The sequence below is a fragment of the Anguilla anguilla genome, chromosome 10, assembly GCF_013347855.1.
Source record: "Anguilla anguilla isolate fAngAng1 chromosome 10, fAngAng1.pri, whole genome shotgun sequence".
NCBI classification, from domain to species: Eukaryota; Metazoa; Chordata; class Actinopteri; order Anguilliformes; family Anguillidae; genus Anguilla; species Anguilla anguilla.
In genome coordinates, this window is record NC_049210.1 from 38,733,535 (window position 1) to 38,757,333 (window position 23,799).

The window sequence follows — 23,799 nt, forward strand, 5'->3', positions numbered from 1 at the left end:
ATTCTACTGCAACCATCAGTGGCTACATCATCAATAAAGATGCAGATGCAGCCATACAGGCCCAAGCCATCACACTGCCTCCACCATGCTTGACAATAATATGCCAAGGGTCTAGGGCAGTCCCCAAATTTCTCCAAACTTTCACATTCCCATCACTCTGGCAATGTTTTATATCTGTCTCATCTGTCCTTGAGACCTGTTTCCAAAAATCATCAGGCTCATCTGTTTTTTTTCTTGCAAATTCCAATCTCGCCTTCCTATTCTTGGTGCTGATGTGAGGTTTCACCCTCAATGTATGGAGAGCATGAGCGATTACTATTTTTTTTTTCTTCTCCACAGCTCTTACAATCATCCTGTCATAACTTTCTGATGTTTTCTTCAGACGGACCGATTGCTAGTGATTCCTAAGTCCTCCAGTAGTTTGTTTCTTATTTAGGACATTCTGTTGTCTTTGGAATGCACAAACAATCTGCAATAGCAATAAATTATGTATTTATTTTCTTTCATTTATTTTCTTGGTTGTCATACTCAGCCCTCATCTGCAGTTTTCACGAGGGACGTAAAAATACAGCATATTACACTGACACAGTGTGCATAAACGTTTCTGATTGGCGGAAAGAAAGGTCGGAGTTCCTGAAGCCAATGAGGAGAACGGTTCAAAGGACACAGAGAAGGCGGGTGTTTATGATTCGAAGTGGTTTGGGGTTCAGCTATTAAGTATACAGATAGATATTAGCACTGGAGAAAATTCACGTTACATGTGAGGCTAGATAGCAAGTTTTATGTAATTTGGGGATGCCATCAGGATTTTGTTGCAACTTCAGCTCACACTTGCTGAATAATCTTAGTTGCACTGACTGAACAAGTAACGCCAACTGTCCTTCCCTGGTAAATCCCAGCTAGCTACAGTTAGTTAGCTATGGTATATTTACACCATGGATCGGGGAATTCGCAGCAGTAATTGCTTGGACATTTGGACTGAGGAGAACAACGATATTATCAAGAAGTGGAAGGTATACTGTTTACTAGTGAGTCGTTAACTAGTAAGCTAGCTACCTAGCTGAATTTGTCAAAACTGAATGTACACAACTAAACGATGTTAAGAAAGCATACGTTACAGTAGCTAAAGGTAGTTAGCTAAAACTAGAATACTATGATACGGACAACTAGCTTTCAAGTTAGCGAACTAATTTAAATGGTAGATAATCGTTAACCTTCTGTTTTAGCGTAATGAAAGAGGCCAGGAAACACAACACGACGCACGTAAACGTTACTACTCAGAAATCCACAAGTTACTTCAGAAAATACAAGGTAATCATCGTCGTGTCTCTCACATAAAACAATTCTGCAAAAGAACACTAACATTTGGCCTTATCTAGCTAGCAGTGTTAGCTAACGTTAGTTACATTTTCTGTACAACAGGTGTCCCATGTGTCCCTGCTAGCGTCCGACTTGAGCTGACTATCCGTTACAACACATTACTCTTCGCACTCAGCCTGTCGGAGTTCACCGAAACGCGAGTGCTTCTTACGCAGGGCCTTGTTAGAGGTAAGTGAACTACTAGCGTTACTTCCGGAAGTACAGAACTGTATTAGTTAATGCTGTTTTGCACAGTTACAAGTTATGTTCCAGTTAAGTCAGATGACACTGTCATATTACGACATTGATAGGGTTACAGTTTGGAATGTAGTTGGACAGGTTATCAGAAATACTGTACTTATACTTATAGTTATGCCAGAACAGTGTGGACCAGGGTGGGGTAAATCCAGTTTTTGGAGTTAACAAGGTTTTTGTTCTACCTGATCTCATAATTGGTTCATTGACGTCATAAATTGGACAGGAAATGACCTCACCATATTTACCACGGTTCTGTGTAATGTGTCTTGCTTCCTTCTTTCCTGAAGCACTTGAAGCCAACGGCTGTCAGCCCCCCGGCTCTGAACTGATACTTCTGTGGCAAACCGCGCTGCAAAGCTTTGCTGGCACAGACCTCCTGTCCTGTCTTCACCAGCTCCTCTGTGTGCAGTGGGCCCTGTGGCTCTGTACTGACCAGCTAGAGGAACTTCAGATACTTCTGTCTGGCCCTCAGGTGTGTGTGTGTGGAACATCAGCTTTCAGTGTTAACTTTGTTTCAGCTGATCCAGTCTGCTGGATGCTGGGTATTTGCACTGAATTGTCATCTATTTGCATTGTGTGGTCAAGTCACCATTTAATAAGTGATTGCTAATGATTAAAACTGTCTTAAGGATACATTACTAGTATGATTGTGCATCTGGTTTGATGAATGACAGAAAAGCAAAAGAAACTATTATTTCGGTTTGTACTGTATGAGTTGGGTAGCGATATCAGCATTTGAGATATGAGCCTGATGATCCCCTGTCCAGTGTCCACAGGACCTGGGTTTTCCGACCATGGGATAATTGTCTCTTTTGGTTAAAGGGTTGACTGGTTGAGCTACCTCAACTTAAACCACAGTTATGTACTTTCTTGGATTGGAATGTCATATTGCAGATGTTAGACTAGGCCATTGCAGATATCAGTAACTACGAAAACAATTTTGATATCAGAACTGCATTAAACGCTTTGTACATTTTAGTTAGTAAACACATTGGAGTGCTTGGACTTCACTAGCCATTGTGATGCAATAATTCACAGGAAATTAGGTCAGAAAACAATGGGGCCTTTGTCTTTGTCTATAGACCAAATCTGAATAGATCAGTATCGGAATTATAGCTTGCTAGGTATGTCAAGACATGGGTGGTTTACACCTGGAATAGTGGAAATAAAAACAATGTTTTAATTGGTGGTGTAAGTAATTACGAGTCCGATCCAAATAGCAGCTCCTATTTTCTGCTAGCTGTTGTAGTCTGCTAGCTGCTTTTGTTTTTGTGCTGGGTGGGCCAGAGTTTTCATGCATTTCAGCTGTAGGTGTCAGTTACTGTTACCCACGACAGTTACAGTTACTCTTACCCACAGTTAACAGTTACAGTTACTGTTACCCACTGTGCAGAAGCCTTCATCAGCTGTATAATCTTATAAGCAGCTTCTCAGCAATGCTAAGTGGGAGTTCTCTTGGGGAAATGCCCTGTGTCCTTGTGACAGCAATACTAATGACTGTCCTCGATTGTGCTCTCTGTCACAGGCTAATTCTCTTCAGAGTCATGGCTTTAAAAAAAAAAAAAGAAACTTCCAGTAGTGAAATTGCTATCATATGTGTACAGTATATTAGAACTATGTACTATATTCTCTGCACCATAAACAAGAAGGTCATAACCAAAGTTTTCATCGACAGGGGCTTTGTTTCCTTAGAAATATCACAATATGTACAAAGAATATGTACTCTATTTATCTTATCTTACTCTATTTATCTTATTTTATGTTCACTGTTACGCACCACCTGACCAAAACAAATTCCTTGTATGTGTAAACCTACTTGGCAATAAACCCGATTCTGATTCTGATTCTGATTCTGATTCTGATTCTGATTCTGAAGAGCATATTAATGTGCTGGGAGATCTAGTCAGGTGCCATGTAGGGTTCATTTTTGAGAGGGAAGGACATTTTATTTGTAAAAGAGTATTCTTTTGGGTCTCCTTTTTTTGCAACAGGGCTTAGTTTTTATCTTTTTCCTTTCAGAAAGAGATAGCTGCAGCCCCAGGAGATCTGCTTGCAGTAATTGGAGACCTCAGGTTTTCCATTGAAGGGAATCCCTCCCTCTTGGTTGCCATGGCACCTGGGGAGTTAAAGGAGCTTGTACACATATGCACGGTCACAACAAAGGGTAAGAGCTTTATATAACGCTGTCCATATGGACAAGCCAGAGGAAACCTCTGACTTTGCCATCTGTAAATAAAATTACACTTGAAACGGTACAACAAATAACCATTTAAAAAAAAATTATTTCTATGAGTGTACAGTATATTAGAAAATAAACAATAGTATCTTGCATGAAGATAAAGTATTTTGCAGATGAAAGACATCGACTGCAACATAGATAGGTTTTAGATCATTTGTTAGATGTAGTCCTTTTTGGTTTCATGACAGCTGGAACAGGTTGGCTCTTGCTAGGACCTTGTAATCGATGCCCGTCGCGCACGCCCATTCTCAACTGTCCTTCCCTTGCAGGTATTGGAGAGATGGAGGAGGGGAAGGACTCTGAGGCCCTTCTGACTTTTCAGGAAGCCCTCTCTCAGCCTGCTCCCAGGACACTTCTGGCACAGCTCCACACATTGGCTGGCATCTGTTTAGCTAAGCTGGTGAGGATCCTGTTAGAGGATACTGTTAATTTAGCTTGGCTGTATGAACTTTTCTCTGTCACTTTGAATGAGAGTCTGCCAAGTGCATGCAAATGCGTGCATGCTAGGATTTCTTTAATGAGTCAGTACTATTTACATATGTAAGTAGTACTGACGTTTAGCTTCTCGTAATTTCTCATGGAAACAGAATGCTGAGTTACAACCATATTTTTATGGTGACCATGCTGATTGAGACCTTTGTGTTGTTTCTGTTGGTGCTGGAGTAATAAGCCTCAGGGTTGTAATGAGTAGCCTCAGGGTTGTGCTGATTGGTTCATGCAGTGCTTCCTCTTCTCAGGCCCAGCCCCAGAGTGCCATGCAGTGCTTCAGGAAGGCGCTGGAGGTGGACTTCGGCTGTCGGAGCGCGCTGTATCAGAGCTCGCTGCTGTACGGGCGGCTGGGGAACGTCCAGGCCGAAATGGAGGCCCTCCATCTGCTCCATGCGGTGAGTGACCCAATCCACATCCCCCCCAACCCCCCCACCCCCCCCCCCCCCCCCCCCCCCCCCCCCCCCCCCCCCCCCCCCCCCCCCCCCCCCCCCCCCCCCCCCCCCCCCCCCCCCCCCCCCCCCCCCCCCCCCCCCCCCCCCCCCCCCCCCCCCCCCCCCCCCAGCTCCCCCCGTTCATCTGCCCTCCCTTAGGCACTTGCTGTGTCTGCTGCTCTCAATTAAACCACATTAGAAAATCAATGAACACTTCCCTCAAAAGCACTATGCTGAATGAATCAGAATTACACAGGAAATGCTTTTAAGAAGTGCGGCTACCTGTGGTAGACGCTTAGCCAGGGGAAATGAAACCTTTGGCAGTAGTGGAGTGTGACTGTTTGGCCTGACCCTGATCAGGCCGTGACCCTGTCTGGCTGTGGAGACTCTGCCAGGGACCAGGCACCACTGCTGTCTGCCGAATCACTGCTCCGCAGCCCCACCCTCGCCTGCTTCCTCGCCACTCCCTCCCCACCTGGCATCCAGCACGCCCTGGCGCACAGGTGCCTGCAGAGCCACAGGTAACTCTAGAAAGATCTAAAGAGGTGACTACAAAGATCTGAAGAGGTAACTCTACAAAGATCTAAAGAGGTGACTACAAAGATCTAGAGGTAACTCTACAAAGATCTAAAGAGGTCACTCTACAAAGATCTGTATCCTAACATCTACTCAGCCTATTCTCCTTTAGTTTCAGTTTGTTACATTTTCTGGGTTGGATTTTTCAAATAGAGAAAGCGCTCTGATCCCGTAATACATCATTTATTTCCTGTAGAATACCAGAAGCTGTAGAGCACTTCCTTGACTTGCTTACTTCCTTACAAGCAGACGGAAAGCTGTTGGTAGGTTGTGAGTATTCATTTTATTTTTGTCACAATTTATTGATAAAATCATCTAAATGTATTTGAGAAGCACACGTGAAGCAAATAATAGCTGCCCTGTTCTTCAGTCACTACATAAATGTCATCTTGTAGATGTATCACTAATGAAAGAGCTCTGTGGTTAGACCAGCACAAACAAATGAATTCCATTCATGTAATGCTAGTCGGAGCTGTTGTACATCAGGCTACAAGCTTTCTGTCAATCGAACTTGAATAATAACCGTTGGCCACACAAGAATGTCACATTTTGATCAATACAACTCAGGTAAATACGAGTGGCAGTCCAAGTCTTCCCAGAGTTCCTGAAATCTACCTTGAGGCAGCGTTCACCATGTTGAAGGCCAAGAGATACTGGGACTGTGTTGCAATCTGTGAAGAAGTAATCAGTAAGACGGTAGACCTTGTTCCTGAGAGGCTAGCGCTGGAACTGCCCATTGAAGGACACCAGGAGCCTGAATCTATGATGCAGCCAGCTCCTCTCACTGGGAGGAAGACTGAGAACGTGGAGGAGAGGCTGAACTTTGTGCTGTGGGCTGGAGCGGCCTACCTCCTTCAGGGCCTGACCTATGGCCACATTAAGGACAATGCAGAGGCTTTAACAAATTTCACCAGGTAAAAAGGCTCACCGTTACTTGAAATTCTGGTGTCGTGTTTCTGGGTCATGCCTTATCGCGTAGTTTTGTCTCCTAGTCTTTTCCAGAAAGAATGAAAAATCTGTTTGAGTCTACACCAATCTTGTTTTCTCTTTTGGCCTGGTTTTACTGTCATTTATAGATAGCCTTATGTATGAAGGCATAGCAAACAAGCTTTTGAATGCATGCTTTGTAGTGTTTACACTGTAATAGTTTGGGTTGCCTTTGTTCCTTTCAATGTAAAAGTGAATTTCGAGCATAGAATTTCATTTGACAGGCAAGCAGCAGTAGTCTCTCATTGTTCTCCTGCTTCAGTGAAACTTTCTTTCATTTCAGATCAATAAATGTGCTCCTAAAGGTGCTTGTTAAAAATAAAGGTAAGCATTTCTGGAAGAGGGCAGGGCACTTACTTGAGAGCAGTGCTTGATTGATCTGTTCTGTATGCGTCGCTCACACCCACATTTATACATTGTGAGTGCATTAGATAAATGGCATAAATGGTGAGGCACACCTGTGTATCACAGATGGCCAGTTCATGGATCCAGGAGACGGGCAGGCAGCTGGCATTAAGCTGCAGACCCTGCAGAGGCTGAAGGGCCTGGCACTGGCTGGCAGAGGGGTCTGCTTCATGCACGCTAGAAAGCAGAAGGAGGCCCTTCAGGACTTCCAGCTGAGTCTACAAGCTTCTCCAGGTACTGAGTACCTTCAGAGTTTAGCACATTCAGGTGTTAGGGGTTGTATCTTTAAAATTGGTGGATTTTTACATTTTGTTTTTTAACTGTCAACTTGAACTTCTTAATACGTTTTTAGTAAAGCAATTCTAAAAAAATATTGAAATGTGTGCATTTCTGATGCATTTTATCTCCTTGATAAAAATTAGCCTTGTTGCCTTATCAAATGCATACGCAGTAGACTTGGTGATGTCATAGGCTCATCCTGTCTCCTTCATGTTATTCTCAAGGGTGGAGCACATAGTGATGTCATAAGAGGCTCATCTGGTCTCGTCCATGTTACTCTTAGGGAGCGAGCATGCAGATCTGTGGCTGGTGGAGGCTCTGTGGCAGCTGGAGCGGAAGGAGGAAGCACTGTCCCACTGGAGAAGCAGGAGTCGAAGCTCCGCCCAGAGACCCGCGCCACTGGAGAACACACCAGGGTGAGAGGCAATATCATGCAGAGTGGAACTCTACCCTTATCAGGGTTGACAGATTTCCTCACTAGGTTGAGCTCGCAATTCAATGCAGTTCAACCTGTTACAGATGTTATTGAATACAGGATACTACTATAGTAGTTATGAGTGGAAAAATTATACCTGAGAAAAACTGCATTTTCTTAACCATCCTTTTGAGGCAACTGTTGTGACAGGGCAGACCATGCTTGCTGAAGTATATTTTGTGGTCATGCAATATTTAGTCATTTGCAGTCACATTTCATGTTGTACTTGTTTGACCCAAGGCAAGTGTCGACTGAAGGTAATGCGCTTTGTTGGTGTTAATATGATGTATTGTGAATGAAAATTGTTTCTATAAAATGTATCTTGTTGTAGAGGTCTGCCACTGTATCTACACTACAACCTTCAAGATGGGATATCTTTTGAGCCTGAGGGCCTGAAGAAGAAGATGGAAGACCTTATTCACAGTAGAGGAGTTCCAACATGCGAAGATATTTGATTACCAGTGGCATTTTGGGGAATCTTATCCCATGTGGGATTGCTTCTGGGAACTACATATTGGCTTTTAAACCTTAAGTCTTCTGCCACTGCCACTCAGCTCTCCTGGACACTTTTACATCTGAGGAGTGCCGTGAAAAGCTATATAAAATCTGTGCTGTCCAAAATGACGCATCGTTGCACTATTATGAGAAGCCATGAAAAGTATAATGACTGTGACTGGACAGTTTGCACTTAGTGGCTATTTACCATAAGAATTGTGTAAGCTGTAATTAATAAAAATGTATTTCTATCATTTTATCACTTCCTCTTTACTTTCTGACCTGCAGTACTATCATTAATGTGCACATTTTTAGAGGAAATTTTAAACTCAGAATGTGAAATTAGGACAGTCAAGAACTAAAAACAGAACATAAACTCTCCAACCACAGTACTGAGTAGAAACATTGTTAAGCGGTACACACAATTTTTTTTATTTTTATGGTGACTATAAGTTATCCTACATGATATATTTTTGACCATAGTGGCTGGAATGCAGTTCACCCAAAATGATATTGTCTGAGGTGACTTCCTACTTGTGTAACCCAATCATTTGCATGTTAAATTTTTAATTTTAAAGAGAATATCCATTCCACCTGAAAAAAATGGAATACTTGTTTGGAAAAGACATTTATTTTATTGGAGTAGTGCTATTCAAAGCATCCAGTTAGAAAACTGGTATTTGTATACCTCCATTCCACAAAAGCTATTTTAAATCTGAAAGAGTATGGAATTGAGTATGCATGGAAATTGAGAAACACTATACTTACACTGTACTTTTCTGGACTTGGGTAACTGATCCATTACTTAACTGCTTGTTGTGACCAAGCCACTTGTTTTCAAAGGGACAGAAAGTGCTTGAACATAAATAGAACGCTCCCGATTGCTCTGGAAGGGGGGGAGTAAGGAAATCATATGAAGGTGTTTTTTTTTTTCCTAGGGGGAGGAGAGTAAGTCCATAATTGGGTGGGATATTATAACGGTAATAGATATACCTGAATAATTACAGGTTTCGTTATTTTATATTACTACTTTATCATTATATTACTATACAAATACGCAGATCCACATAGCTATCCAAGCTTCAAACTGGTCAAAATCGGATAATCAATATTTTCCAATACTTACCTAGCATGTAAATATGATAAGTTACTGGACCAATTAGGTGGAGCCATGTCGCTTTAGGGCGTCCGCTAAGGTCATACCAAAATAAAAAACGTAAAATAATTTAACCAATGAGATGTGTGTTGCTTGGTAGAAAAGGTTTCCGCAGCCTTGGTTGAATATGCGATTGGTAAATGTTTTACAGCGTTTCCAGAGAATTGGCCAATTACATAGCCGTTTCTAGGCAGAAAGCAACAATAACATTTTTATGATTGGTACTTCGTCCCGTCTGCTCAAACTGTTTCTCCGCAGCTTTGATGCTAACGAGCACAGCGGCCTTGAATTCAGTTTATGAAGAAAAGAACTGACGGGAGGTTGAAGACAATTAACAAAGCAATATTCACTAGGCATAAGTATTATTTATCAAATAGTTCAGGAGGAGCAACATGGCTTCGGGAGGAGAGTAAGTAGTACCAGCCAAATATATTATAACCTGGTCGAAATCGCATTTATTTTTTTAGTTTCGTGAAATTGCATTTTTAATGAATCATCGTCGATGAGGATATTTTACCTCAACAAACAGAAAACGTGTATTCAAACGTTATCGCCCGAATCAAATTTAGGACACGGTATCTGAAAGTAATAATACCTTGTATACCTAGTTATCTGGCCTGCTATTTATCGTTAATTGTTAAAAATGTGACTTCGGCCGGTGAATAACGTTAGCTAGATAGAATGCTGGTTGGCAGTCTAACGTTGCAGCGCTAGGTAACTGTTCAGCAAACCGCTAGCTAATAATTGTTGAATTCGTTTTTAGCAAACCTTTTGTCCTAGCGCATGAAATTAGTGATTATAGAATAAATCCAGTTCGCTAGTCTATCCACAGACTAAAGTTACAATTTAGGTGCTAGCTGTCTAGCTAGGCTGTTGGCCTACCGGCACAGTGTAAAGACAAGTGTAAACCGACAAAACGACTGACACTTCATGTTAACGTAGTTGCTAGACATAGTTTATTGACGTCAAGAAACAATTGGCGTTAATGTACCACTGACCACAAAGGTGGATAATTAGGCGAAGTGCTGTTGGAAAAAATATATAGCGGGCTAATCGTAAACGCTAGACTAGCATTATTTAAGTGGGAGAGTTAGCAGTCTAGCTCTGTGCCATTGGAAATTCTACCTCGCTAGCCAACGTTAGCTAATTGAGACATTTGTGACATCAATACGCGAGTTAACAATATCACCGTTTGCTAACTAACAAACAGTCCTGTTTAACACAAGTGCTAGATACCACTCTACTGTGTTTATTTAGGAAGGTTTCGTTAAGACACATTCCTCAGCATGTTAGTTTGCTGCTGTTAGCTAACTAGTTTTGGTTTTTGTTTAGATGATTGGCTACGTAGCATTAGCTATTTAGGCTAGCTACCGTAGCAATATGAGCTGACTGACGTAAGCTTGCTAGCAATTAGCTAGCAAACCATATTAAAATTCAAAGTGTGTTTTTGTTAGTGCTAGACTGATACATTGAATTTTACAAGTATCGTCTTATTGGGAACAATTTAGTAACCCAGTGTAACATTGGCGTAATTGTGTTTTGTCGCACTTTCGTATCTTTTATTGCTGTGTCATCCGGGCCTGAACTCTCGTGTCATGAATACGATGTTCACGAGCAACATGCTAGCCATTTGTGCTCCGAATAAGCTAACGTTGGTAATATTCAGCTTCGGTTAGCTAACCATTTATGATTAGTTACATTTTTCACATGCTGTAGGTAGCTAGGTAATGTAGGTTCGTTACCTAGATGGCTAACATGCCGGGCTTCAAAGCCTGTAACTTAGCTACACACGGTTTAGCTTTGCTGCCTAGCTTTGCTGTCATCACATCCTCATTGTTTGATGAGTAATTGCCGTGCTGACTTTCAAGTCACCGGTCTAACTTAAGGAGAAATATTTAACTTGCACGACCTGGTTGTGAAAACGAAACCATTCTTTGCAACGTTGGACAGCTTGGTTTCCATAACTGATAGGGTTTGGGTACACTGAAATTACACGCAAGCACCTGATATGTATTTTCTCCCAAGCATCCGCTTCGGGGTGAAACATTTAAAACATTTGTCCAACATTGATCTTGAGAAAGCTCGACCACTGTAAGGAATGATGGGTGTACTATATTTAGCTTAACACAAGTCAGCCCTAGGTGGTCTGAGTCATGAACAAGTCAGTTGACTAAATTACTCCTCAAAATCATGTGTCTGTCTGAATATTTGAATTTCAGTAGTTGCATGTATGTACATTAATATTCTAGCACAAGTCTGTTGTGTTAAAGGTCACTATCCATATCATGGAAAGAAAGGACAAAGAAAAAAAATCATGAAGTTGTTTATTTGGTAGTACTCAGTGATAAAATATAGATGTATATTTGCATAACACTTGATCTATTTTTCCCTAAACAGATCCAAAAATGATGATCTATCAACTGCAATTTTAAAGCAAAAGAATAGACCAAACCGATTGATTGTGGATGAATCGATCAATGAGGATAACAGTGTGGTCTCCCTTTCACAGGTACGCTTTTACCTTTGCCCTCTTGACCTCTTAGTATATGCGATCAGTTTAATGGGGAAATTCTCTCCATTAAATGTCAGGTGTTGAGTAGCAGCCTCTGATGTTCTGTTCAAATAAAAAAATATTTACAACGGTCTTTCAAATGCCAGTACATTCAGCACTATGAGATCATTGTTCGCATTCCCACAGCTGGAATGTATTGAGCTATGCCCATTTTCAACCCGGGCTGTGACCTGTTTCTAGTGGCCAAGAATTTCCAGATGACCCCTGCAGAGTTCCAGAGGACATAAGGCTGTGTGGTGTGCATGTATGGGCTACATCATGGGCAAGGGTGTTCCTATCAAAATTCTTTCAGGCAGAGAATAACTTGGCAGTGTGACGTTTGAAAGAGACCAAACTGGACACAGTGATGCAGCCATTCTAAATGAAGCTGTACTCAGTAGATCGTTCTCCCTCTTGGACTGTGTTATGATGTTTACCCCCCTGTAGGCCAAGATGGACGAGCTGCAGCTCTTCAGGGGCGATACAGTCCTTCTGAAGGGGAAGAAGAGGAGGGAGACTGTGTGCATCGTGCTCTCCGACGACACCTGCTCCGATGAGAAAGTGCGCATGAACAGGGTCGTCCGCAACAACCTGCGCGTGCGCCTGGGAGACGTGGTCAGGTGAGGAGCTACTGTTGCCGTTAGTCTAGTAGTGGTGGCAGTGTAGTGTAATGGGTAAGGAACTGGTCTTGTAACCTAAAGGTCACAGGTTCAATTCCCAGGTAGGACAGTTGTACCCTTGAGCAAGGTTCTTAACCTGCATTGCTTCAGTATATGTCCAGCTGTATAAACGGATGCAATGTAAAAAGGTTCTGTAAAAAGTCTGCTAAGTGCTTGTAATGTAATGTAGTCAGCATTCACATAGGTTCAGTCCTCAAGGTGTATTTTACTGCCAACATTGTCCTTATAGATGGTTATAAAGTTCACATTCAATATTATATTTGTTTTGTTTTAGGAGGGCTTGTAACTATTGTAATAACCTAGATGACCAAACTTTTTGCCTGGGGGATTTCCACAGCATAGTAGTGTATATGAGTCAACAGGGCATATTTATTAAAACTGGTAGTTATAATGGGAAGGTAAGACCATTTTTTTGTCCCGTTGCAGTATCCAGCCCTGCCCAGACGTGAAGTACGGAAAGCGCATTCATGTGCTGCCCATTGATGACACAGTGGAGGGGATCACTGGAAACCTGTTCGAGGTGTATCTCAAGCCATACTTCCTGGAAGCCTATAGGCCAATCAGGAAAGGTAAATATCAGTCGAAGGTCATACCCGTGGACTAAATGCACTCTTGCTTAGAGCTCAGTAACTGGGCAGTTTCTGTTGAGCGTTTGCAAGATTTTAGCCATATAGTCCGGGCTTGTCTGTCTTGAGCGCTTACGCTCATTGGTTGTCTCAACGAGGTTCATCGCTGCCCTTTTTGTAGGAGATATTTTCCTGGTCAGAGGAGGGATGCGGGCCGTGGAGTTCAAAGTGGTGGAGACAGACCCCAGCCCGTACTGCATAGTGGCCCCGGACACAGTCATCCACTGCGAGGGCGAGCCCATCAAGCGAGAGGTGGGTTACTCGTTGCACAGTGTTAGCAAACCAGCCTGTAGGGTAGGGAAGCCGGGCGCGTAAACGTGCTCTTTTTTTCTGCCAAGGACGAGGAAGAGTCTCTGAACGAGGTGGGCTACGATGACATTGGAGGCGTTCGCAAGCAGCTGGCCCAGATCAAGGAGATGGTGGAGCTCCCCCTCAGGCACCCGGCCCTCTTCAAAGCCATCGGCGTGAAGGCAAGTCGAGCGTGGCCTGAGGGCTAAGATCATTTACCGTTTAAAACGCTCAGACGCTCAACCTTATGCATCAGAGAAAACCTGAAAAGAAAATTAATACTTTGAGAGAATGAAGTCTAATCAGTGCTTTTTGTGTTGCACGTAGCCTCCACGTGGCATTCTCCTGTACGGACCCCCTGGAACTGGAAAGACCCTTATCGCGCGTGCTGTAGCCAATGAAACTGGAGCTTTCTTCTTCCTCATCAACGGTGAGCGCCTCGCTTGACTCCGGTACGTCTGTTGGTAAAACTTTCAGGAAGCGTTACCGTTTCTAACGTTTGTGAACCGCGGACGTCACCAGGCCCGGAGATCATGAGCAAGCTCGCTGGAGAGTCCGAGAGCAACCTGAGGAAAGCCTTCGAAGAAGCCGAGAAGAACGCCCCTGCCATCATCTTCATCGACGAGCTCGACGCAATTGCACCAAAAAGAGAGAAGGTGAGCAGAAAGTTCTGGAACATTATGGACCTTACTCAGTTTGTACTCTGGTTTAAGGTGTCAGTTGGGTTAATCGGGCCTTTGACTGGAGCTTGTAGTGAGTGCCGTAGCCTCACAGCTGTGATGTTCCCCTCAGACTCACGGAGAGGTGGAGAGGCGCATCGTGTCTCAGCTGCTCACCCTGATGGACGGGCTGAAACAGAGGGCACACGTCATCGTCATGGCAGCCACAAACAGACCCAACAGCATCGACCCAGCACTCAGGCGATTCGGTTGGTTCCGTCGCCACTATAAAATTTATCATTATTTTTTTAAGTTTCTGAATACTGTGGAGGACGCATTTTGGTAACTATGGCCATAAAATATTTATGCTCTTCAGTATAGTACTGTAATCAGTTTCCTCCATGCGAGTCACTGAGGAACTGCAGAATTATTTTGTTTGATTATTGCTGAAGTGCATCAGATTTGGGCTCAGTTGTATGTTTGTGTGTTCAGAATTCAGACAATTTCTATGCTTTGTTCAGGTTTACTGATTATCACAATACTTGACACTTCTAAGCTGATCAGTTTCAGGTAGTTCAACTATGAAGTATATGTATAGGCATATTTGCAAAGGCTTTTAACGGTTTAATTTATTTGTTTCAAGGTCGCTTTGATAGGGAGGTGGACATTGGGCATCCCTGACGCGACAGGTTCGACTTGAAATCCTCCAGATTCACACCAAGAACATGAAACTGGCTGACGATGTTGATCTGGAACAGGTCTGTTCCCCCATGTCTTTAGAAGTGTTCTGCAAAGTGCTGATGTGACTGTCAAATCTAATCTCAGTCACATTAGAGCCTGAATCTTCCATTTGCAGATAGATTCTGTGTTGGTTTTGTATTTTTCCCTGCACACGCTTGTGTATTTTTGGGGTTTTGGAACTGCTTGAATATAAGGGTGGGAGGGTGGGGGGAGATGGCTCCCGCTGAGCAAACAGCTGCTGACGGTTTGCGGATTCCCGCTGTTCCAGGTGGCCAACGAGACTCACGGCCACGTGGGAGCCGACTTGGCCGCCCTGTGCTCAGAAGCCGCCCTACAGGCCATCCGGAAGAAGATGGACCTCATCGACCTGGAGGACGAGACCATCGACGCCGAGGTCATGAACTCCCTGGCCGTCACCATGGACGACTTCAGGGTGAGGACGACGTATATGTTAATTGCCAAGTTTTTGTTCAAGATTTTGTGCCTGTGTTATTGGCAGACTGAACATGACTTAAAATGGAGGATATTGATCTAAATTGTGGTCGTCGGTTTGTGAATTGACATGCTGTGGGTTGTGGAGTAGCAGAGGTGTAGATTCCCTTTGCCAGCCTGTGACCCTGTACTGTTTGGGGTTGTGTCTGCTAGTGGGCCCTGAGTCAGAGCAACCCTTCAGCCCTGAGGGAGACTGTGGTAGAAGTGCCTAACATCACCTGGGAGGATATCGGTGGACTGGAGGATGTCAAGAGAGAACTGCAGGAACTTGTACAGGTACGCATGTAGACTGTAGTCATTCAGCATGTAAACCAGGGACTTCCACAGAGAGGAGGCGTGAAGTTATGTTACTGGAACTGAACCGTTTACTTGCTCTTTTTCAGTACCCAGTGGAGCACCCAGACAAATTCCTGAAGTTTGGCATGACCCCTTCCAAGGGGGTGCTGTTCTACGGGCCACCCGGTTGCGGTAAAACTCTGCTGGCAAAGGCCATCGCCAACGAGTGCCAGGCTAACTTCATCTCCATCAAGGGCCCAGAGCTGCTCACCATGTGGTTCGGAGAGTCCGAGGCCAACGTCCGGGAGATCTTTGACAAGGTAAGACGTGAACCGCCAACCAAGAGAAATCTTGTCATTGCTCAGATCAGAGTTGGGAGTGATATTTTAACCGTTGTGCAATTTGAAGCGAATGGGGCCTTTTGGGAGCTAAGTCATCCGTGTGCTATGCTGTCCTTCCCCAGGCACGCCAGGCCGCCCCCTGCGTCCTGTTCTTCGACGAGCTGGACTCCATCGCCAAGGCCCGCGGCGGCAACGTCGGCGACGGAGGCGGAGCCGCCGACAGGGTCATCAACCAGATCCTGACGGAGATGGACGGCATGTCCAGCAAGAAGAACGTCTTCATCATCGGCGCCACCAACCGGCCGGACATCATCGACCCCGCCATCCTGCGACCCGGCAGGCTCGACCAGCTCATCTACATCCCCCTGCCCGACGAGAAGTCCCGCATGTCCATCCTGAAAGCCAACCTCCGGAAGTCCCCCATCTCCAAGGTCAGGCACAGTGCCGGGCTGCATGGTTACTGCTGCTCGTTACTTCCTCTGAGTCAAGGCCAGAATGTTTCTGCTGAGTGAATAACCCTTCCCTTGGCCTCCATCCTGCCATAGGACGTGGACTTGGATTTCCTGGCTAAGATGACTAACGGCTTCTCTGGAGCCGACTTGACGGAGATCTGCCAGAGAGCTTGTAAACTGGCCATCAGAGAGTCCATTGAGAACGAGATCAGGAGGGAACGCGAGAGACAGACCAACCCCTCAGCCATGGTGAGACTGTTTTTTTTTTTTTTGTTTTTTTACATAAATCATTTTGGAAGTGCTATATGACAAATGAAGAATGAGCAGCTGTAAGGTAATGTCACAATATATCATGCCAGCAGCCATAACACCTTGTACTCAGTTTGTTGGAAAATTTTAACTTGCTGCTGGAAGTTGTGTTGGTTGGCTGGGGAGGGGCAGATGTGGTGGCCATCCCTGTGTGCCAAATTACCCCAGTGCCCGGGGAAGTGATGGGGACACTGTCCTGCAGGAGGTTCACAAAGAGTAGGGGGTTCCTGGCAAAATGCTCAACCTAGCTCTCATCCTGGTGCCTAATGTCCCGCAGTATAAGTGGCTCAGCAATTTCCCTCCTCCGCATTAGCCGACGTGTGGATCGCTGTTGCCACAGTCATCCCTGCGGCTGCTGCACATTAGTGGTTGTTAAATCACCGTGAAGTGTTTTGAGGTGATTAAATGCACTGTATAAATAAATCAGCCTGGAAAGGTATTAACGCTGGCCGCCGCTTGTGTGCAGGAGGTTGAAGAGGACGACCCCGTTCCCGAGATCCGCAAGGACCACTTTGAAGAGGCCATGCGCTTCGCTCGCCGCTCGGTCAGCGACAACGACATCCGCAAATACGAGATGTTCGCACAGACCCTGCAACAGAGCCGAGGCTTCGGCAGCTTCAGGTAAGGGGAACATGGCTAGTGTTAGCCACTCGTGCTAGCTGTGGATTTGCATTTTAAACAGTGCTGCTTTGATTAAGTTGTGTTATAATTTGCATCACAGTAGTGCATTTTAGCATCGCAGGAAGTCAGCCTTTCGAGAGACTTCATCCATATGCTCTCTCCTCTTGAACTTTTTGGTTTCCCCATTTCTCAAGTGCAAGTTCTCAAATGTGTGGAGAATATGTGAAGTGAATGACGGGTCCTCGATTCTGCATGGAACTGAATGTTGAACGCCCCGTCTGGTCCGTTGCAGATTCCCATCCAGTAGCCAGGGTGGCAGCGGACCAAGCCAGGGCTCGACCTGGGGGCAACGGGGGCAACTTCTTCAACGAGGACAACGACGACGACCTCTACGGTTAGAAACCGAACCAGGGGTGGTGGACCAAAACAATCCATCCAACCAGGCCACAATGTACAAAACACCAACCATATTTCACATTTCCAGGACTCTCTTACGCTTCTTAATGTGTTTATTTTTCAAAATGCCCCCTTTTTTTCTTTTCTCTCCCCACGAATGTTGGAGAAGCATGTAGCTGCTTGTCTTTGCTGTGGTTTGCGAGAAGGTGATTATTCCAGAACATACTGGTCATAACCAGCGGGGGTGGGGGGTGGGGGATTTCAGTGAATATATGCACAAGTAGAGTGGCTTCCCTCTCAAACGTTGTAATTCACAGCCTTTGTGAGCAGCTTTAGCAACGGGTACAGTGCTAGCCTTTACGAAGAAAAAAAAAAAATTGAAATTGCTAATGACTTCATTTTTTTTATGAACGTAGCATATAATGTATTACAAAGTTTGAAAATGTTGTTAAAAATAAAATCTCACGAAACGAAACTAGCCGGTGAGTTTCTGTCAGAGATGATTTTTTACTCTGTGATAAGTGTGCCCTTCCTGGTGTGTGTAGTTTGTTACTTTGTAACAAAAGTAGAATCAGTTCTCCAGTCACCCCTGGGAACAACTTGGCACAAATGTTCATTATTATACACAGCAAAATAAAATAAATTCTTTCTTAAAAAGCTCTTTATTTTCTTCTTTACCTGTAGACCTGTTTTGACACTAGTTGCTGCATACAAGAATGTTTCTATGTTGCCTTGTATTTGTGCAACACAGCATAATTTAAATGTTCAGTTACAGTAAAGAAATTGCACTTTGGTTTATATATGTAGTTAGCTGCAGTGTTGGGTGGGCAATCGCATCTAGATAAAAACTGAACTGAACGTCACAGTAGTTCTCTGGTTTATTTGATTTTCTAGGCATAATTGCCAGCTTCTGAAGCAAAGCGTCATTTCAATCATAGCTAAATTGATTTTAATCGTATTCTGCGTAACCGGAAGAGTAGAATCTAAAAATGGATGCTGGCCTAATAAACGGTTGCTTGGTGAAGTCGTGCCCGCGTACGGTTTTCTCTCAATCCCTTTGATAATAAGAACAGACACAAATGTGAGATGGGAAATGTAGTGAATGCAGCGGAGAATGCTCATTGTACCAGTCTGTTTCCTGTTTTACAGGAAATGGGCCGTTAATGCATTCCTTGATTTAATCCGTGAGAGAAATCACTAATGTATTTTAATTTTTAATGTTTTTTTTTTTGCTGGGGTGAAAGCAAATGTCTGCTTCTGAAATGCATTAACAAAACACCTGTTTATTCATGGTCAAACTGCAGTGTGTTTTGCTGGAGTCTAAACCTCTAGATCATATTTTGACTGGAACTGCTATCCTGTAGATTAGCTGTTCCAGTTGTAATTCAGTTCTGAGTTTTGAACACCAGCAAAGCACTGCAACAGACCCTGTGATGTTTGCCTTTACTCTGGTCTGCTATGTGTGGGAAAGAAACCAAATATTGTAAGAAGCAAACTTTATTTAACGGGGTATAATATCAGTTCTTCACTCAAGTCTGACAAGCAATCCTACTACCCTTTACATGTTGCAGTTTTACAGTGATCTTGTCCATGAGAAGTAATGTAACTGGTTGTTGGAGAGGTTGAGCTTTGTCAGTAGGGGTCATGAAAGGGGAAATGAGGGTGGACTGCATCTCTCCACACTTTCTGTCCATCTCTCTGTTGGGAGAACAAACAGCAGGTGGCAATCAGTATCATGCATTTGAACCCAAAAGAAAATCCTCCTCTTGGCATTAAGCATAAGGGAACTGTGTAACAGGCAGACATACTCACTTCTATAGTGGGTATTATTAGCCTCTCGTCTCTGTTAAAGGATTCAATCTGCTTCATATCTTCATCTGACAACTTGAAGTCAAATACCTGTTTGGCAATGGCAAAACAAATACTGTTTAGCATTTTCCATTTCACTATTTTCACACCACGAAAATGTATTTTTGGTCCATTTCATCAAGTGATGTAATATGTTTATCCTGATGTTGAAGAGCCAGTCCGCTTCCTTGAGATATTTCACTATGAACACCACATCACAACGTGTAAAATTATTTTTTTTAGCTTGGCAGGACAGCATTTTATGTATTACCTAAAGTGCATTAAACCTTTTGCATTCCAATTACATAATGAAGTGGTACATATTTGGTTAGTTTTAAATTATAATTAATATTCAGTTGAATGGTCAAGAAAGGTATTGACTAAGATCAGAAAAGGCACGTGGGTCCAGTCGTTTCGTGCAGCAGACACACCGGCGCCCTCCAGTGGAGCATATGTGAACCATACCTGAATGTTCTGCTGGATTCTAGAAGGAGTAATGCTTTTAGGGATGCAGACAACTCCTCTTTGCACCTGCCACCTGTTCAAAAAGCAATTTACACAGGAAATGTAATGAATGACAACTGACGTTGAAGTTAAACACTGATTTGCTGTCTTTTTTTTTTTGGTAATGCAAATTAATTCTGTTTGCTGTTGTAATGGCTGGTTTTAGGAGAGAGAGTTTGTAGTTATGTTCTACAATGAACGGGCAGGTGTTCTGATATAAAGTCCACAGAGTGCACCAACTTGGCTTTAGATTTAGAGGTATCGTTCTTTAAATTTTATTTGGAATAATAATGTTGATACTTGTGCAGCACCCATTGTACAGGGTGTTTGACAAAGTGCTTAAAAGAACAGTGTGGTAAGTTACATCATGAGAGTCAGTCTCCAGTCCTGGAGGCCTAAAAATATCTGCTGATAGAAAATAAGAGAAAAAAAAGAAACCTGCACACACAGTGGCCATACTTGGGCTTAAAACCCCTGAATGACATCATTGTCCTCACTTGCGGCTGAACGTATCAGATCACAAGGAATGTGTGTAAATGAGACCTTACAGCACATTACAGTGGCAGCTACATGCAGCGAATTCGCCGCGCTCGTAGATGAGGTCACCCTACGCCGTCGCCTCACGGACCTGATGATGACCTGGGCGGGAGTCTTCCCGTAGCGGCGGGCGAGGTCCAGCACGCGCGGGTCGTCCAGCAGCGGGGGCTCCCCGGGCGTGGCCCAGGGGCGGTCGGGAGAGCCCAGAGGGCTGGTAGGCCGTCACCACCACACCCCCGGTCCCCGCAGTGGGCCAGCAGCCGGGCCTGGATCAGGTACGGGTGGCACTCCACCTGCAGGGGAACCCGAGCTCCAGGTCATCTCTCAGCACTGACAGCCCGTTAACGGCACTGACATAACCTAAACGTGCTATTCCTCCATGGCTATACCTGGTTCACTGCCGGCTTGTGTTCGGCAATGCTGAGGACATCGTCGACCTGCCTGGCGTTGAAGTTGGACAGCCCTATGGCCCTCGCCAGCCCCAGGTCCACCAGCGCCTCCATGGCCTTCCAGGTGTCCCGGTAGTGGGTGTCCGCGTAGCGGATGGAGCCGTCGGCGTTCCTCGGCATCACCTCGGCCCCCCCTCCTGAAAGCACACACTAGGGTGACGCGTTCCGCTCCGAACGCGGTTTCTGGTCACGTGACGCGGTGTACTCACTGGAAGGCCATGGCCAGTGCATGAGGTACAGGTCCAGATAGTCCAGGCCCAGGTCGGTGAGGCTCTTCCGGCAGGCCGGCTCCACATCGTCGGGGTGGGTGCTGGGGTTCCACAGCTTGGACGTCACGAACACGTCCTCTCTTTGGAGAGCCTGAGTTTGAGGGGAAAAGGCACAGCAGAGGTGGTCTAACTGACACCTGACTGGTATGTATTTTCACCATGGAATTTGGGCATGGTTGCTTGTTTTACCTTCAAAATGTTGACATTTTGCCCAAAATTATGTCCTAATAATGATTAAGTAATCCATTTTCTTATACACATCAGTACAACACTGTGGTGAGTAAATCAATTTCTACCAAAAAACAGAATTCAATTCACATACTAAAAAATCAGTTTCTGTAAAAGAATCACTCTAAACTGCAGAAATCTGGTAGCACCACACATTGTGATTGCATTTACCACTTAATTCAGTTCATCAATTTGGTTTTAAACTTGAAACTCTGGCTTCAATCAAGCCATTTGTGCTTGTCAAGTGTTTGGATTGCAAACAGAGCTGCTATTTCTTGTGTTTCACAAACAAAATATTGTAATGGTAACTCCATAAAATGAAGGCGATGCCTCATGTAATCATATTATTGAATGCTTTTTTTTTTTTTTTTTTAATAAAGATGGGGAGATTTGTAATCTGTGATCATTTTGAAGTAAAGATCGGCTGATTGTGAGTGCTGTTGTAAGTGAAAGCCGACCCACCTTGCCAAGCCCCACCCTCTCTCTCAAGGCCTCGCCCACTTCCTGCTCGTTGCCATACGCGGCCGCGCAGTCAATGTGCCTGTAACCACAGTCCAGAGCGCTCAGCACCGCCTGCATCACCTGCGAGATCAGACACCACAGCCTGTGAAGCACCTCCAGCCCATCATTAGCATTGATATATACCAAAACACCTCTGCCCCTGCTCATTCTCTACTTTATAGCTATCTACTGTTGTGCAGACAATATGATTCACTTCAATCACATTTCATGAGGTGTCTGGTGGTAAGATGACTGTTTCCTGCGGCTGGGATTGACCTCTGACCTGTCCTGGGGCACTTTTCCAGGTCCCCAGTCCCACCAGGGGCATCTTCTGCCCCGTGGAGAGGGTGACACAAGGGCAGCTCATAGTTCCACAGATAGCAGTCCACTAGCTTTCACTAAGAGGGAGAAGACAGCCAAAGAATTAGCACACTGAGCAGTGATGTACATGGATATGTTCAATCTAACTGGAAAGCTCTTTCGTCTGCACTGCTTACACGTTTTGTCTTAGACATTGTGCACCTGCAGCTGCTGACACTAACAAAACACGTTGCAGCAGAATTTGAAGGAGTAATATTAAACTAATGCGCTCAAATGTACTCAATGCCTTGGGAAAATCTACTCAATCCACAATCAGCAGAGTACATTGTAATCACTCTCTCAGCACAAAAAGGGCAAAATCACAGGAAGCATCTGTGTGCAATCCAGTTAGTCAGCACACCACATGCTCCATGTAGGAAAGTAACTACTGGACACATACTGACACGAACCCGTGTTACAGTTCACATATTATATTGGTAATTCATTCATCCACAGCATGTCTCCCAGTGGCAATAAGAATTCATTAACTGGGTATAATTTCAAACCTGCAATAAGATGGGTCTGACTCCCTGTGGTCACCTTTGGAGCCACATTAACACATTTGAAAATGGCAGCTGCCTTTTTTTTTGCACTGTTTTCAAATAAAGGATTGGATAGCTGCAAGCTGAACTTCATCTGAACTCCCCTAAACTCCAGTGCAATGAGATTGTATTAGTCAAGCCTTTCAACGCCGAGGCTGGATATTCAGCAAAGCTCAGGAGGAAATGGCTTAGCTTGCCGCTTCCACTATTTTACAGGAGCTTCCCCAGAAAACAGCCCATTCACTTGTACTCATGAAAAAAAAGTATTCTATTGTAATGCTTTTTAAGTTCTCCTGAATGAGGAAGGCCACAAAATATTAGAATTGTGGTAATGATAATGATTATGACAGATGCAACACACACAATAACAATAGCAATCAAACAATGCAATATTTTATCCATGCCAATTTTCCCACTGATTACTGGTATGAAAAAGCTCCATTCTTCTCATTAAATTAATGATACTGCTTCGGTGACCAGTAAAAATCAGTAATGTTATATAAATGTCTTTGAATTGTAGGGGTAGACACAAATAACATAATTAGCAGAGGTAAAAATTGAACAGGCATATGAATACAAGGATCTGCTTTTTAAAATGATGTGCCATTAAAGCTTGTTTTTATATTATAAATCCAGTCTTAAACTATATAATAAAGAAGGAGAAAAGCTGATTTTCTTACCGTTACAATTGCTTTTAGCACGCAGTCAACACTGATCGGTCCTACAAGAGTAATTTTGAACAGGCAGAGGTCAAAGTCTTGGCTTATCTATTACCCAAAAGAACAGAAAAAGTCCAAAACTGAACTGTAACACCAGTGAACAGAGAACTGCACTATAGGGGAGTCACAGGGTCCTCTGTCTACCTTTGAAATCAACCCTGCTGACAGCCGCTCTTAAAGGCAGTGTACCTGCACCCCAAAAACGTGAACTCAAGACTACAGTGTGACTCTCCCTCACGTGAGCCACCATTTCCTGAAACC

At 44.0% G+C, this 23,799-nt stretch overlaps 3 protein-coding genes across 4 annotated transcripts; 2 read left to right on the forward strand and 1 right to left on the reverse strand.

The window, feature by feature from the left end:
* The first annotated feature begins 591 nt into the window (after positions 1–591).
* fancg (FA complementation group G) lies at positions 592–8,252 on the forward strand. 2 transcript variants are annotated; one of them, XM_035436385.1, is made up of 14 exons: positions 592–1,028; positions 1,227–1,311; positions 1,423–1,548; positions 1,905–2,089; positions 3,637–3,781; positions 4,126–4,256; positions 4,594–4,740; positions 5,137–5,297; positions 5,549–5,615; positions 5,920–6,266; positions 6,623–6,663; positions 6,811–6,978; positions 7,307–7,439; positions 7,830–8,252. In XM_035436385.1, the coding sequence occupies exons 1-14, from the start codon at positions 936–938 to the stop codon at positions 7,951–7,953; spliced, it is 1,953 nt and encodes a 650-aa protein (XP_035292276.1). In that variant the 5' UTR covers positions 592–935; the 3' UTR covers positions 7,954–8,252. The 2 variants fall into 2 exon arrangements, with proteins under 2 accessions (XP_035292276.1, XP_035292277.1); XM_035436386.1 differs by having other exon boundaries at positions 610–1,013.
* Positions 8,253–9,400: 1,148 nt separating this feature from the next.
* Positions 9,401–18,059, forward strand: vcp (valosin containing protein). Its single transcript, XM_035379365.1, is given in 20 exon segments — positions 9,401–9,558; positions 11,547–11,658; positions 12,148–12,320; positions 12,807–12,949; positions 13,128–13,258; positions 13,345–13,476; positions 13,622–13,724; positions 13,817–13,950; positions 14,087–14,222; positions 14,597–14,622; positions 14,624–14,644; positions 14,646–14,711; positions 14,963–15,127; positions 15,340–15,462; positions 15,570–15,782; positions 15,926–16,234; positions 16,349–16,504; positions 17,031–17,185; positions 17,478–17,523; positions 17,525–18,059. Coding segments are annotated over 20 exon segments (2,421 nt in total). The 5' UTR covers positions 9,401–9,541; the 3' UTR covers positions 17,585–18,059.
* Positions 18,060–19,060: 1,001 nt separating this feature from the next.
* Positions 19,061–23,799, reverse strand: akr1a1a (aldo-keto reductase family 1, member A1a (aldehyde reductase)). The gene is given in 11 exon segments (XM_035379366.1): positions 19,061–19,279; positions 19,394–19,480; positions 19,895–19,967; positions 20,562–20,683; positions 20,685–20,705; positions 20,707–20,763; positions 20,860–21,056; positions 21,129–21,279; positions 21,879–21,998; positions 22,201–22,315; positions 23,500–23,799. Coding segments are annotated over 10 exon segments (978 nt in total). The 5' UTR covers positions 22,285–22,315; positions 23,500–23,799; the 3' UTR covers positions 19,061–19,213.